The sequence below is a fragment of the Macaca thibetana genome, chromosome 14 (genome assembly GCF_024542745.1).
Source record: "Macaca thibetana thibetana isolate TM-01 chromosome 14, ASM2454274v1, whole genome shotgun sequence".
NCBI lineage: Eukaryota > Metazoa > Chordata > Mammalia > Primates > Cercopithecidae > Macaca > Macaca thibetana.
The window spans coordinates 105566811-105582585 of record NC_065591.1 but is presented as its reverse complement, the minus strand read 5'-3'; the positions used below and the strand labels follow the sequence as shown (position 1 = coordinate 105582585).

The following is a 15775-nucleotide window of genomic DNA, read 5'->3' as shown; positions in this document are numbered from 1 at the left end:
AACCATCTGATCTTTGACAAACCTGACAAAAACAAGCAATGGGGAAAGAATCTCCTATTCAGTAAAATGGTGCTGGGAAAACTGTTTAGCCATATGCAGAAAACTGAAACTGGATCCCTTCCTTATACCTTATACAAAAATTAACTCAAGGTGGATTAAAGACTTAAATGTAAAACCCAAAACCATAAAAACCCCAGAAGAAAACCTGGGCAATTCCATTCAGGACATAGGCATGGGCAAAGACTTCATGACAAAAATGCCAAAAGCAACTGCAATAAAAGCCAAAATTGACAAATGGGATCTAATTAAACTAAAGAGCTTCTGCACAGCAAAAGAAACTATCATCAGAGTGAACAGGCAATCTACAGAATGGGAGAAAATTTTTGCAATCTACCCATCTGACAAAGGTCTAATATCCAGAATTTACAAGGAACTTAAACATATTTATAAGAAAAAAACAGCCCCATCAAAAAGTGGGCGAAGGATATGAACAGACACTTCTCAAAAGAAGACATTTATGTGGCCAACAAACATGAAAAAAAGCTCAACATCACTGAATCAGAGAAATGCAAATCAAAACCACAATGAGATACCATCTCATGCAAGTCAGAATAGCGATTATTAAAAAGTCAGGAAACAATAGATGCTGGAGAGGATGTGGAGAAATAGGAACGTTTTTACACTGTTGGTGGGAATGTAAATTAGTTCAGCCATTGTGGAAGACAGTATGGTGATTCCTCAAGGATCTGGAATCAGAAATACCATTTGACCCAGCAGTCCCATTACTGGGTATATACCCAAAGGAATATAAATCATTCTACTATAAAGACACATGCACACATATGTTTATTGCCGCATTGTTTACAATAGCAAAGACATGGAACCAACCGAAATGCCCGTCACTGATAGACTGGATAAAGAAAATGTGGTACATATACACCATGGAATACTATGCAGCCATAAAAAGGAATGAGAGCATGTCCTTTGCAGGGACATGGATGAAGCTGGAAGCCATCATCCTTAGCAAAAAACAAGAGCAGAAAACTAAACACCGCATGTTCTCACTCATAAGTGGGAGTTGAACAGTGAGAACACACGGACACAAAGAGGGGAACAACACACACCAGGGCCTGTTGGGGGGTGAGGGGTGAGGGGAGGGAACTTAGAAGACGGGTTAATAGGTGCAACAAACCACCATGGCACATCTATACCTGTGTAACAAACCTGCATGTTCTGCACATGTATCCCATTTTTTTTTAGAAGAAATAAAAACACACAAAATATTTTCGTACAGTGTATAGTGTGTTTGCGTTTTAAGCTGTGTTATTACAAGAGTCAAAATGTTAAAAAGTTTAGCTAGGTGCAGTGGCTCACACCTGTAATCCCAGCACTTTGGGAGGCTGAGGCAGGCAGATCACTTGAGGTCAGGAGTTCGAGACCAGCCTGGCCAACATGGTAAAACCCCATCTCTACTGAAAATACAAAAATTAGCTGGGTATGGTGGTGGACGCCTGTAATCCCAGCTACCTGGGTGGCTGAGGCGGGAGAATTGCTTGAACCCAGGAGGTAGCGGTTGCGGTGAGCCAAGATTGTGCCACTGCACTCCAGCTGGGTGACAGAGTGAGACTCCTCAAAAAAAAGAAAAAAAAGTTAAAAAGTTTATGAAGTAAAAATGTTATAGTAAGATAATGTTAATTTATTATTGAAGAAAGAAAATTTTTAAAAATAAATTTAGTGTTACCTAAATGTATAATGTTTATAAAGTCGGCAGTAGAGTACACTAATGTCCTAGACCTTTACATTACCTCACCACTCACCCACTGACTCACTCAGAGCAACTTCTAGTCCTGCAACCTCTATTCATGATAAGTGCCCTATACAGGTGTACCATTTTTATGCTGTATTTTTACTGTATGTTTTCTGTGTTTAGATACACAAATATTTACCATTGTGTAAATGGTACACTGACATGCTGTATGGGTTTATAGCCTGGGAGCAATAGTTTTATGTAGCCTAGGTACATAGTGGGACATACCATCTAGGTTTGTGTAAGTATACTCTATGATGTTTGCATGACATCAAAATCACCTAACAATGCATTTCTCAGAATGTGTCCCCATTGTTAAGTGACACACGACTGTACTAGTAATGTATGCTTTGGATTTAGCAATGAGGAGTTTAGTGTTTTTTTTTTTTTTTGGCAAGAACAGTTAGGAACCAGATCACAGTGAGGGTATAGAGGGACTGAGAGGTGAGAATGTAAAGACAGTGAATATAGGTCACTATTTCAGGAAGCTGTTTGTGAGAGGGAGGAGAAAAATAAAGCAGTTGCTGAGCAATAGGGTGGTTGGTGAGGTGGAGGGAAATTTTTCCAAAAGATGGGAGAAATTTTAACATATTTAAATTTGATGGGATAAGCCATGCACTTACAGGTATTCAGTCAATATATATTTCATGAATGAGTGAAGATAAATTAGGGAGAGGTTAATTGGAGATTTTAGGAGACGGAATAATTGATCATGTAAAGTCATTTGATAAGGTGGGACAGAATGAGAGGTAGATTCTGCCTCAATATTAAATCTTTCTGACAAGGTGCGGTGGCTCATGCTGGCAATCTCAGCACTTTGGGAGGCCAAGGTGGGCAGATCGCTTGAGTCCGGGAGTTCAAGACCAGCCTGGACAAAATGGCGAAACTCCATCTTTATCACAAAATACAAAAATTAGCCAGGCATGGTGGTGCGTGCCTGTAGTTCTGGCTACTCAGCAGGGCTAAGGTGGGAGAATCGCTTGATTCTAGGGAAGTTGAGGCTGCAGTGAGCTGAGATTGCACCACTGTGCTTCAACCTGGGCAACAGAGTGAGACCCTGTTTCAATTAAAAAAAAAAATCCTAATAGAGCTGTCTGACTCTAAAATGAGTTATCACTTGGCAGTGGGGATACCTTTCTAGTAATCCAGGTGGATGAGCTCTCTGATGAAAGATACCTGTTTAAATTAAGAATAGATGGTGACTTGAGGATATTATATTGAAAGAAATGGATATTCTTGTGATAGGATAAAGGTTTGGACTAGTTGGACCTCTAGGGTATCTTCCTACTACATTCTGTGATTTTTATTCCAGTCTTAACTAGCATTTAAATTTCAACATGAATTATGTTGACCTAGTAAAGCTTATTGATTTGCTGTAAATGTTTTATTTCTTAGGTATGGTATAGCTTAAAAGTACTTGTCTTTGGTGTGTGAATTAGGTCTGCCGGGATCTTCATGTATCAACTGGTGAATTCACAGACTTAAAGCAGCAGTTGGAAAGAGACTCAGTTGTCCTAAGTTTGCTTAAACAGTTGCAGGAGGTCAGTAAACTCAACTTGAACCTTAGTATTTTGGTGGTGGGAAGGTCTCATTATTCAATGGCTATCTCCTGACTATAATGGGGTTTTTTTATCTTCATATTTTCTTTTCTTCTTCTTCTTTTTTTTTTTTTAGAGGGAGGGAAAGTGGGAGCATTTCTTAATATTTTAAAAGCAAACAGACTTGAAATAATAGGATGTATAAAATATTATACTTAACTTTTCAGTTTTCCACTGCTATTGAAGAATATAATTGTGCATTAACAGAGAAGAAATATGTCACTGGTGCTCAGCATCTGGAAGAGGTACTAAATGCTTTCCCCAAAGCATGAACAATAAGTGCTTTTCTTGTTTTCAGTAAATTTTGTATTTTTTATCATTATGCAAATATATTCTAATTGCCCTGAGTCCAGATTGAATGTTTAACAGTGATTTCATTTCATTACCAGGCACAGAAATGCTTGAAGTTATTAAAATCCAGAAAATGCTTTGATTTAAAAATATTGAAATCTCTCAGCATGGAGCTCACAATACAGAAACAGAACATACTTTATCACCTTGGAGAAGAGTGGCAGAAGCTGATTGTATGGAAGTTCCCACCATCAAAAGGTGCTGCTGACCTCAGGTGGACTGCTTTGCTTCATCTGCCTGAACCAGTGTAGTGTCTGAATATACTCTACAGTTTTGTATTGGTAGATGAGGGTTCATTCATAATCTTCCATGTCTGTATTGAGTGCTCATGTTAGCAAGATGCTTACTTAGGACCAGCTCATCTGAGTCCCTAAAGTGCCCTCACCTTGCTTCCCTTACATCCCTCTTAGCTGTCCCGTTCCCTGGAAATGTGAGAAAAGATGATAAGGTAGTTGGGGTCATGTGGTGAGAGTGTGCTAGAGGAGGTGGTAGCAATTTGCCACCACATTGTTTCCATTGCCTTGTAGGACGTGCTCGTTCCTGACAGCCCTGATCCCAGCAGTTTATCTTGGCTGGAGAGTGTAGAGGAGCTATCTAGCCATTCTCTCTCTTGCTTAGGAAAGAAGATGAATCAGTAGGCTTGTGGGTAGAGGAGGGGTTTTGTTCAATTTCTTTCCAGTCCTTGGGGAAAATAATGAGCTAGGGAGTGCTTTGCAAGGTGAAGAAATGGGATTACTTCTGCCCTGGCTTTGATTTATGCTACTTGGCTCTCAGCCTTTCTGCCTACCTCTGGGTATGAGCCCTCTTTGGTGTGTTGTTTGCCCTTAGAGTAAAACTTCAGAGGCTGTATTTAAAGGACATGCTATTGTACCTGGTGTATTTTCCAACATTGGATTTTGAAATTTAGTGTATTTCAGGAGAAACTGTCTCCCCCGTTCCCTTTCCTATGTCCACTTTGGCCTACAAATTCATTGTGTACTTATGTGTGTACATAGACACATGTGCATATGTGTATGTATATCAGTATTTGAAGGGAGTTATCCTGGAAATTTTAGATTCTGTTCTCAAGTAGAATATTAGTTAAGAGAAGAGGGCAGGTGTGTTGAATTATTTGTTATAACACACCCTACTTGTTAAACTTGTTTGGCAGAAAGAACATAGAAAGTAAGGTCTGTGAAACTAGGACCTCTTTTTTTTTTTTTTTTTTTTGAAGCACAGTCTCGCTGTGTCGCCCAGGCTGGAGTGCAGTAGCTCAAGCATAGTTCACTGCAGTCTCAAACTCCCGGGCTGAAGCGATCCTCCTGCCTCAGCCCCACCTACTTCTCCCACCCTCCCCAAAACTCCCGGCCCAGCGATCCTCCTGCCTCAGCCACCTGTTCTCCCACCCCCACCCTGCCCCCAGTAGCTGTGACCACAGGTGCGTGCTACCACGCCTGATGAATTTTTAAATTTTTTGTTAGAGACAGGGTCTCACTATGTTGCCCAGGGTGGTCTTGAACTCCTGGGCTCAAGTGATCCTCCTGCCTCGGCCTCCCAATGTGCTGGGATTACAGACATGAGTTCCCTCACCTGACCTCAAAAAGTCATTTCCTTTTTTAAAGTGATGCCAAGGACATGTATGTCATAATTCATATTTGGTTGCATTAGGAGTATATTGTAATAGAACTGCATTGGAAATATCAGAGAATGAACTCTGAGGAATAGAAGTGGGAACATCTCATATTGGTGAGACAGCTGATGTTTTTCTTCCTTTTTCTTAGATACCAGCAGTTTGGAATCTTACCTACAAACTGAACTTCATTTATACACTGAACAATCACATAAAGAGGAGAAGACCCCTATGCCACCCATCAGTTCTGTCCTCTTGGCATTTTCTGTTCTTGGAGAACTACACAGCAAGCTTAAATCATTTGGTGAGGCATGCTACTTTGTTTCATTTACACAAAATCTCCTAAGGCCCACTATTAAAGGGAAGACAGAAAAGATGATAAAATATTCTCTGGGGAGTATTAATATAGGGTCTGGCTTCTTGATTCATCAAAGGGAATTGTTATAAATATTATCCTTTTTATTAAGGGATTGGGTTTTTTTTTTAAACTGTTCCTATTTTATTTGGTTTTTGAATAATTTAAATAAAAATCTGTAGACAATCTGGGAAACTTCAGTGGTAAAACCTACACTGCATAATGGTTGGTGTGTAATGTCATGGTATATGTATTTTGGTTGTTAGGTTCAAATATTCATATTCTTTTTTTGACAGGTTTACCTTTTAGAAGTTGTTTTTTTTTTTTTTTTTTTTTTTTTTTTTAGATGAAGTTTCGCTTTTGTCACCTAGGCTGGACTGCGATGGCATGATCTCAGCTTACTGCAACCTCTACCTCCTGGGTTCAGGCAATTGTCCTGCCTCAGCCTCCCGAGTAGCTGGGATTACAGGTGCCTGCCACCATGCCCAGCTAATTTTTGTATTTTTAGTAGAGATGGGATCTCACCATGTTGGCCAGGCTGGTACTGAACTCCTGGCCTCAGATGATCCACCTGCCTCGGCCTGCCAAAGTGCTGGGATTACAGATGTGAGCCACCGTGCCTGGCCTAGAAGTGTCTTACAGTGATTTTTTGGTGAATGTTCATATGATTTTTCAGGTCAGATGCTGCTGAAGTATATCCTTAGGCCTCTGGCATCTTGTCCATCCCTTCACGCTGTGATAGAAAGCCAGCCTAACATAGTTATTCGTTTTGAATCTATAATGACTAACTTGGAATATCCATCACCATCTGAAGTTTTTACAAAGATCAGACTGGTACTAGAAGTGCTCCAGAAACAGCTTCTAGGTATGTATCTCCAAGGCAGTGTTTTTATATTTTGGAAAAGTAAATATTGTTTTTAAAAGTAAATATTATTTTAAAGTAGAAATGCCTATAATGTGTGAGAAAGTAGGCTCAGAAGTAGGTAAATTGTGCCATAGGGGCAAAGGAGTTGCTGTCTTGTTTTTTGCCTATTTTGCATTCCTTCTCTGCACTATATTGACAAGTAGGGCCATCAGTGGTACCCCAGATTCTGTATTTGTAATATTATTTTAGTTGAATTCTAGGATGCACTTCTCTCACTGGACTCCCAGTACCATCACAAATTGGAACTCGTACTTTAGTTATAGGAGAAGAAGAAATGAACCAAGTGTTGTTTTACATATTTCCATAGAAACCCCTGTTAATCTGATAAAAACAAACTTGGTTTAACATAGGAAATAAATTGTATTTCAGCCTGTTGATCTTTGTGTATTCACACTAGAAACAGCCAGTTTCTGTATTCCTTAAATCGTGTTTTTGGTTATTGTACCATTAAAAGTGAAGTCTCTTGTGTTTCAATACTGCTTTTTTTTTTTTACTTTTTAAGTCTATTTGACTTACCTTCTTTGTGCTTTTCTCAGTTGTCATATTGAATAGCCTGGCTAACCATTCCTGCTGTGGCTAAAGTGAAAAAGAAATGCTCCTATTGTTTGTGGGCCTTCCTGGCAGTCATATACTGTATGTTTATATATAAATAATTTATATGTAAAGCAAGGACTTTTCTATAGTTTTGGTGAGAGCAGAGAAGAAAATATCCTAAGGCTCGCATAAACTTCGGAAATCCAAGGTAGTTTTTCTTGTTCCCAGATCCTCCCCTTGGGGAGGAATACAATTTTGTTTTCATTAGATATAAATTAAGTTGTAAACAAAGCATCCAAAGATTAGAAGGAATTGGAGAGATAATTTGGTCCAAATATCTCAGATGCCTGAATCTCCTCTATAATATTCCATCAATTGGTCAGATAGCCAATCTGAACACTTTCAGTGAGAGAGAACTTGAGGCATTTTATCCTGCCCCTGGGCAGTTCTGAGTACCAGGCAGGTTTTTGTTTTGTTTTGTTTTTTAAAACTCACATTTCTTACCTGTACTCTTAAATACTACTACAAAAATGCTAATTTTGCAAATTAAATCTTTAGGGTAGTTATTTTAAAAGTTTGTCACAATATGCTACCCTGTAATGTCTACTTTATTGATGCTGTTTTTATAGTGTGGAGCCATATAGAATGAGTCTAATTCCTATTACACATGATGGATTTTCAAATTCTTTACAGTTGCTGTTATTTCCCCTACATCTTATCACCAGTGTAAACATTTTTATTTTTTGAATGACATAGTTTTAAGTTCTCCTTATCTTCATTGCTCTTCTGGTATTGGTAGGTTTGGTTTTTCCTGAAGCCTCTCTTATCTTGTAGATGGCCTTCTTGATGTGTCTTTGCATGGCTTTTTCTCTGCATTTGCATCCTGGTGTCTCTTTCTCTTATAAAGACACCAGTTGTGTTGGATCAGGACTCTACCCTTATGACCCCATGTAACCTTAATTACCTCCTTAAAGGGACTACTAGCATACTCAGAGATATTGCGGGTTTGGTTTTAGACCACTGCAATAAAGTAGTATCCCAGTAAAGCAAGTCCCACAAATTTTTCGGTTTCCCAGTGCATATAAAAGTTGTAGTTACACTGTACTGTAGTCTATTAAGTGTGCTATAGCATTATGTCTAAACAGTATACATACCTTAATTTAAAAATATATTATTATTAAAAAGTGCTAACTCATCTGAGCCTTCAGTGAGTCATAATCTTTTTGTTGGTGGAGTGTCTTGCCTCAATGTTGATGGCTGCTGACTGATCAGGATGGTGGTTGCTGAAGGTTGGATGGCTGTGTCAATTTCTTAAAACAGGACAACAATGAAGCTTGCCTTATCAATTGACTTCCCTTCTTGAAAGATTTCTCAGTAACATGCAGTGCTGTTTGATAGCGTTTTTACCCCTAGTTGAACTTTTTTCAAAATTGGAGTCATTCTTCTCACCCTGCCACTGCTTTATCAACTAAATTTATGGACTGTTCTAAATCCTTTGTTGTCATTTAAACAATGTTCACAGCATCTTCACCAGCAGTAGAATCTGTCTCAGGAAACCACTTTCTTTGTTCATCCACTAGAAAAAACTCCTCATCTATTCAGGTTTTATCATGAGGTTGCAGCAATTTAGTTATATCTTCAGGCTCTATTACTGATTCTGGCTCTCTTGCCATTTCTAGTATATTGGCAGTTACTTCTTTAACTGAAGTCTTAAACCCCTCAAAGTCATGAGGGTTGGAATCAACTTCTTCCAGACTCCTGTTAATTTTGCTATTTTGACCTCCTCCCATGAATTGTGAATGCTTTTAATTACATGTAGAATGATGAATCCTTTCTAGAAGATTTTCAGTTTACTTTGCTCAGATCCATCAGAGGAATCACTGTGGCAGCTTTAATTTTATTTCTTGAATGATAAGACTTGAAAGTCAAAATTACTCCTTGATTCATAGGTTACAGATGGATCGTGTGTTAGCAGGCATGAAAACAGCATTAATCTCCTTGCTTGTCTCCATCAGAGTTCTTGGGCGACCAGGTGCATTGCCAGTAAGCGGTAATATTTTGAAAGAAATCTTTTTTCTGAGCAGTAGGTCTCAACAGAGACCTTAAAATATTCAGTAAACCATGCTATTGGCTGGGCATGGTCGCTCACACCTGTAATCCAAGAGCTTTGGAAGGCCAAGGTAAGAGAATTGCTTGAGGCCAGGAGTTTGAGACCAGGCTGGGTAACATAGTGATACCTGGCCTCTACTAAAAAAATAAAAAATTAGCCAGGCATAGTGGCATGTGCCTGTAGTCCCAGCTACTTGGGAAGCTGAGGCAGGAGGATCAGTTGAGCCCAGTTGGAGGCTGCAGTGAGCTGTGTTCACGTCACTGCACTTCTGGGTAACAGAGCAAGAGTCTGTCTCATAAAACAAAATAAGACATGCTGTTTTTGAAAAATATCCTGAAAAACCATGCTGTTGTGGATGTGTTGCCATCCAGGCTTTATCCCATCTCTAGAGCACAAGCAGAGTAGATTTAGCATAATTCTTAAGGCCCTGGGAATTTTTTTGAGACAAGTCTCACTCTGTTGCCCAGGCTGGAGTGTAGTGGCATGATCTCAGCTCACTGCAACCTCTGTCTCCCGGGTTCAAGCGATTCTCTTGCCTCAGCCTCCTGAGTAGCTGGGATTACAGGTGTGTGCTACCACGCCCAGCTAATTTTTATAATTTTAGTAGAGATGGGGTTTCACTATGTTGCCCAGGCTGGTCTCGAACTCCGGGCCTCAAGCAGTCCACCTGCCTTGGCCTCCCAAAGTGCTAGGATTACAGGTGTGAGCCATCGCGCCCGGCCTGGCACTAGGATTTTTGGAATGGTTGATGAACATGGTTTCAACTTAAAGTCACCAGCCGCATTAGTCCCTAGCAAGAGGGTCAGCCTATTGTTTGAAGCTTTGAAGCCAAGTATTGACTTCTGTCTAGCAATTAAAGTTCCAGATGGCATATCTTCCAATAGAAGGCTAGTTTGTCTACACTAAAAATCTGTTGTTTAGTATAGAGACCTTTGTCGATTATCTTAGCTAGGCCTGCTGGATAACTTGCTGTAGCTTATCCATTGGCACTTGCCACTTCACCTTGAGCTTTTATATTATGGAGACAGCTTCTTTTCTTCAAACCTCATGAGCCAAACTCTCCTAGCTTCATCCTTTTCTTCTGCAGCTTCCTCACCTCTCTGAGCCTTCATAGAATTGAAGAGAGTTAAGGCTTTACTCTGGATTAAGCTTTGGCTTTAAGAAAATGTTGTGGTAGGTTTGAGCTTCTACACAGACCACTCAAACTTTCTCCATAAATTGCCAGGCACGGTGGCTCACACCTGTAATCCTAGCACTTTGGGAGGCTGGGGCGGACAGATCACTTGAGGTCAGGAGTTCAAGACCAGCCTGGTCAACATAGTGAAACCCTGTCTTTACTAAAAATACCAAAATTAGCTGGGCATGATGGCACGTGCCTGTAATTTCAGCTACTCAGGAGGCTAAGGTGAGAGAACTGCTTGGACCCAGGAGGCGGAGATTGCAGTGAGCTGAGATCATGCCATTGCACTCCAGCCTGGGTGACAGAGTAAGACTTTATCTCAAAAAAACAAAACAAAAAACAAAACTTTATCCATAAATAAGCTTGTTTTACTTTATAATCCATCTGTTCAGCAATACACTTTTAATACACTTTTCATTTCCTTCAAGCACTTTTCCCACTAACTCAGGAACAGAAAACCAAATACTGCATGTCCTCACTTATAAGTGGGAGCTAAGTGATGAACACACATGACACATACTGGGGAACAACACACACTGGGGCCTATTGGAGGGTGGAGGGTGGGAGGAGGGCAAGGAATAGGAAAAATAACTAATGGGTACTAGGCCTAATACCTAGGTGATGTAATAATCTATACAACAAACCCCCATGACAGCAGTTTACCTGTATAACAGACCTGCACATGTACTCCTGAACTTAATATAAAAGTTAAAAAAAAAGTAAAGGTAAATAAATAAGGAATTTAAAGCAATGTTAACCACACAAAAAACCCAGTCTTTTCCTTTGAATTCAAAACTTGGCTAACTGGCACAAGAGGTCTAGTTTTTGACTTACCTGAGCCTTTGACATGCCTTTATCACTAAGTTTGATCATTTCTAACTTTTGATATAAAGTGAGAGGTGTGTGACTCTTTCACTTGAACACGTATAAGCTATTGTAGGGTTATTAGTTGGTCTAATTTCAGTATTGTGTCTCAGGGAATAGGGAAACCCTAGGAAACAGAGACGTGAGTGGAAAGGGTAGGGGTATGAGGGAAAGGGGTGACTGGTTAGTGGAGTAGTCAGAACACACACAACATTTGTTAAGTTCACTGTCTTACATGGGTGTGGTTCATGGCATTTCAAAACAATTACAATGGTAACATCAAAAATCATGAAAAAGTTTGAAATATTGTAAGAATTGCCAAAATGTGACAGATATATGAAGTGAGCACATGCTCTTGGACAAAATGGTGCTCATAGACTTGCTTAATGGAGGGTTGCCACAAACCTTCAATTTGAAAACCTCAAAAAACCATTATCTGTGAAGCACATTAAAGCAAAACACAATAAAATGAAGTATGCCTGTATATCCAAATCTAGTCACATTGGGGGCTAGGACTTCAACGTATGAATTTGGGCAGGAACACAATTTAGTCCATAGTAGTTGTATTTGCCAAATACACATACACACACACACACACACACATATCTTGTTCATGTGCAGTGTGATGTAAGTACGAAAACAAGTTTTTTGCCTTTTTAAATCTTTGATTATTTGAATATTTGGCAAGCATTTCTTTTGTTTTAACAAAGCCTTAAAGATAACAATGTAGTAAATCTTTCTAAAACCCTTCCAGATTCAAGTAATGAGCGTTGGCAAAGAACATAAGTTCATCATATTTATTGTCTTCTGTTTCTTTCAACAGTTCCATTAACCAGTAATAATTAATAGTATTTGCATGTATGTAAACTGAATACTTTTAACAATGTTCATTAAACTTTTTATAGAGTATGTTTCAGATAAAAAACAACACAGGTATCTATCACGTGATGAAATGAAGCAATAAGGAAATCATTAATCTTTTTTTTTTTTTTTTGAGATGGAGTCTCACTCTGTCACCCAGGCTGTAGAGCAGTGGTGCGATCTTCGCTCACTGCAACCTCCGCCTCCACGGTTCAAGAGATTCTCCTGCCTCAGCCTCCTGAGTAGCTGGGATTACAGGTGCGCGCCACCACGTCGGGCTAATTTTTGTATTTTTAGTAGAGTCGGGGTTTCACCTTGTTGGTCAGACTGGTCTCAAACTTTTGACCTCGTGATCTGCCCGCCTTGGCCTCCCAAAGTGGTGGGATTACAGGCATAAGCCACCGCGCTCAGCCAGTCTTTTGTTTTAAAACTCCAATGAATCTGGATTTTTTTTCTCCTAACATAGAACTAGAACACTATTCGTTGTAATAAAAATTATTTTTTCATATCTTGCTGAAATTCTTTGACAAATGTGAAAGGTTAAAAATATCTATGCAAAACAGACAAAAACTGTGCAGTGAGATTGATTTTTTAGGCTATGAATTGATAATATTTCTTTGCAAATTTGGAAGTCCCTTTAGAAAAAATGTACCCAAAGTATGATTTACAGCTAAAGAAAAGTATTTGGCCTTTTTACCTCATCGCACTCCTGAGAGCAAGATAGGTCACCAGCAGCTGTACTGGAGCCACTGGTGAAAATTCGGCCAGAATTCTTGCTTTTGTCGTGTCTGCTCAAACCAGCATGGTCTGATCTGGAAATATGGCCTCAATATGTGCCGCCAGTGTTTCCGTCAGTATGCGAAGGATATTGGTTTCATTAAGTTGGACTAAATGATCCTCCTTGAAAGGATTATCCAAGGCATCTACCTAATGCAAAACCATGATGCCTCTTTGTACATAAAATAAACACACACACACACACACACACACACACGGAAAGTATTTTCAATTTTCCAGAAATTGAATCAATTGATCTTTGATATTGTTAGAAAGATATTATATTTTGTGGACTGTATTCTGTGGTTGCTTCATTGAAGATCTTTTACATTTTAAAAAACATGTCTTTTCCTTATAATTTTTAAGAAAATTAAAAAATAATCACTTCTTTTGCTAGCTCTCCATTTAAAAAGGGTTTTTTTTTTAAATACAAGAATCCAAGTTATTGAAAGTTAGAAGTTCAGGTCCTGTTAAAATCACACTTTTTATTGGACATTTAATTCTGATTCCAGGTGACTAATTTTGTCAATTCTTTTTTCACAGGAAGCATCAAATTCCTAATGTATTTGCTGAAAATGTCCCTTAATATTGTTCACTTTATTGTCTTAAAAAATGTTTTGTGGCCAGGTGCGGTGGCTCACGCCTGTAATCCCAGCACTTTGGGAGGCCAAGGCAGGTGGATCACCTGAGGTCAGAAGTTCAGGAGCAGCCTGGTCAACATGGTGAAACCCTGTCTCTACTAAATATACAAAAATGAGCTGGGCGTGGTGGTGGGTGCCTGTAATCCTAGCTACTTGGGAGGCTGAGGAAGGAGAATCGCTTGAACCCGGGAGGTGGAGGTTGCAGTGAGCCGAGATTGCGCCATTGCTCTCCAGCCTGGGCAACAAGAGCAAAACTTCATCTCAAAAAAAAAAAAGTTTTGTATACAACAAGCAAGCAGCTTTTTTTGTTTTACCCTGTTGTAGCAAATTGCAGCTGCCATTGATTGTGAAATTTGTGACATGCTTTCTTCTAGTCTTTTTTACCTTTGCTCTTTCAGTGGTACTACCAGCTTCTCCATCTTTACTTGACTATATCAATAGTATGCTTTGTTTTAAATTTTAAAATTTGTACATATTTTCTTAATCTAGAAAAAGAGTAATATCATAACTAAAATAAGTATTTCAATTTAACTACCTATTACCATTTATGTAGGTATCACCATAACTTGTGCTCTATGCATAAAATATTCAAATAAACACATTACAGTGTTATACTAGTGCATAGAGGAAAGAAAACTGTGATAGGATCAGTCTGGAGAAAAAATGATGATGGAATCAGTCTGTTGACACTGACTGGTTTGGCAATGTATTATATGAAATACTAGAAATGACATTTGTGCCTGTTGAGTGCTTGACAATACAACAGTAATATTTTATGTGATGCAGTGGTTGCAGTGAAATGTAGTTCTATCAAAACAATGAAATTGTGTTTAATGGAAAAGTATTTTACCCTGCTGCTTTAAAATTTTTTTTCCATTCAAAAATTACAGGGAGGTCTTGTGCCTCCTTCACACAATTTTCTACAGTGTTAACATCTTAAATATTATATAGTAATATATAGTGCAGTATAGTGCAATATCAAAACCAGGAAATTAACATTGGTACAATTCATTGAGTTTATTTAGATTTCACCAGTTTTACATGCTCGTGTGTGTGTTTGTGTAGTTCTGTGCAATTTTTTCATATGTGTAAATTCATGTAACCACCACTACAGTTAAGATACAGAACTGTTCCAAAACCACAAGGCTCCTTTGTGCTGCCCCTTTATAAGGACACACCCCTGCTTCTGTTTTTAAACTTAAATTTCAATTAATCAAAACTTTAAAAAGTTGAATTTCTCAGTCACACTAGCCACATTTTAAGTGTTTAGTAGCAAAATGTGGTTGGTGGCTATCATATTGGACAATGCAGACTAGACTTTAGACGTTGTGAAGTATCTTAAAGGCTTTGAGATAATATGTTCACTTTCTTCTCAGGGGTGTGTGTGTGTGTGTGTTTGTGTTTAAAAAGACTTGATCTTGCTATGTTGCCCAGGCTGGATTTGAACTCCTAGGCTCAAGTGGTCTTCCCAGCTCAGCCTCCGGAATGGCTTTGTCACTGTGCCCTGCTCTTCTAAGGCTCTTAATCCCCTAAGTCTTCCTTTGTGAATCAGAACTAGGTTCATAACAGCTAGTCTCTTTTATGAGTCCTCTTCCTTCTACATTGGCCACTGGTTCTTAACTATTATTTAATTGATTAATAGGATGTTCTAAACATCATCCTCAATATGTGTTGGAAAAACCACCATAACATATACTGTAGAGGAGGTATTGAAATACTCTGTTTTATAGACTAGTTATGTTTTACTATAAAGTACAAACACTCAGATTCTATGCATAGATGAAAAAAGTATGTTTATTCATTATTAAATAAGTGAGATTTTATTCTAAACTAGTTTCAAGTTAGAATGCAGAACTTCTGCGTGCTTGTCAAATCAGATCAGCAGCTTAGCACTAGATGATTATAATGTAGATGGCTTAATACCTCATTGTTACAGAGTACAGGCAGTAATATAGTACAGACAATTCATTTGAGCAGTGAAAATAAAATAATAATAATTGTGTGTCATGATTTGTCCCACACAGTCAGTTGAGAAGGCTGTAGAATTATCTGTGCTGTTTTCTTCCCCATCATCTTAAAATTAAAGAATTCTAGAAAACCTAAGAATATTCCAGGACTGCGAATGGTTTCTTGTTTAAAACTTCTTTTTTTAAAAAAATTCAG

General features: G+C 38.6%; 2 protein-coding genes and 1 pseudogene across 3 annotated transcripts in view; 2 read left to right on the top strand and 1 right to left on the bottom strand.

The window, feature by feature from the left end:
- Nucleotides 1–15775, bottom strand: part of REXO2 (RNA exonuclease 2) — a 1032599-nt gene that overhangs the window by 689349 nt on the left and 327475 nt on the right. The gene's annotated exons all lie outside the window — the stretch shown is intronic.
- ZW10 (zw10 kinetochore protein) overlaps nucleotides 1–15775 on the top strand; it is a 42666-nt gene that overhangs the window by 9884 nt on the left and 17007 nt on the right. For both annotated transcript variants that reach the window (XM_050758083.1, XM_050758084.1), the window contains exons 3-7: nucleotides 3247–3348; nucleotides 3573–3650; nucleotides 3795–3954; nucleotides 5517–5669; nucleotides 6397–6585. In XM_050758083.1, the coding sequence (XP_050614040.1) occupies nucleotides 3247–3348; nucleotides 3573–3650; nucleotides 3795–3954; nucleotides 5517–5669; nucleotides 6397–6585 (682 nt within the window). The remainder of the gene's footprint in view (nucleotides 1–3246; nucleotides 3349–3572; nucleotides 3651–3794; nucleotides 3955–5516; nucleotides 5670–6396; nucleotides 6586–15775) is intronic.
- LOC126935724 (40S ribosomal protein S29-like) lies at nucleotides 8453–15769 on the top strand (annotated as a pseudogene).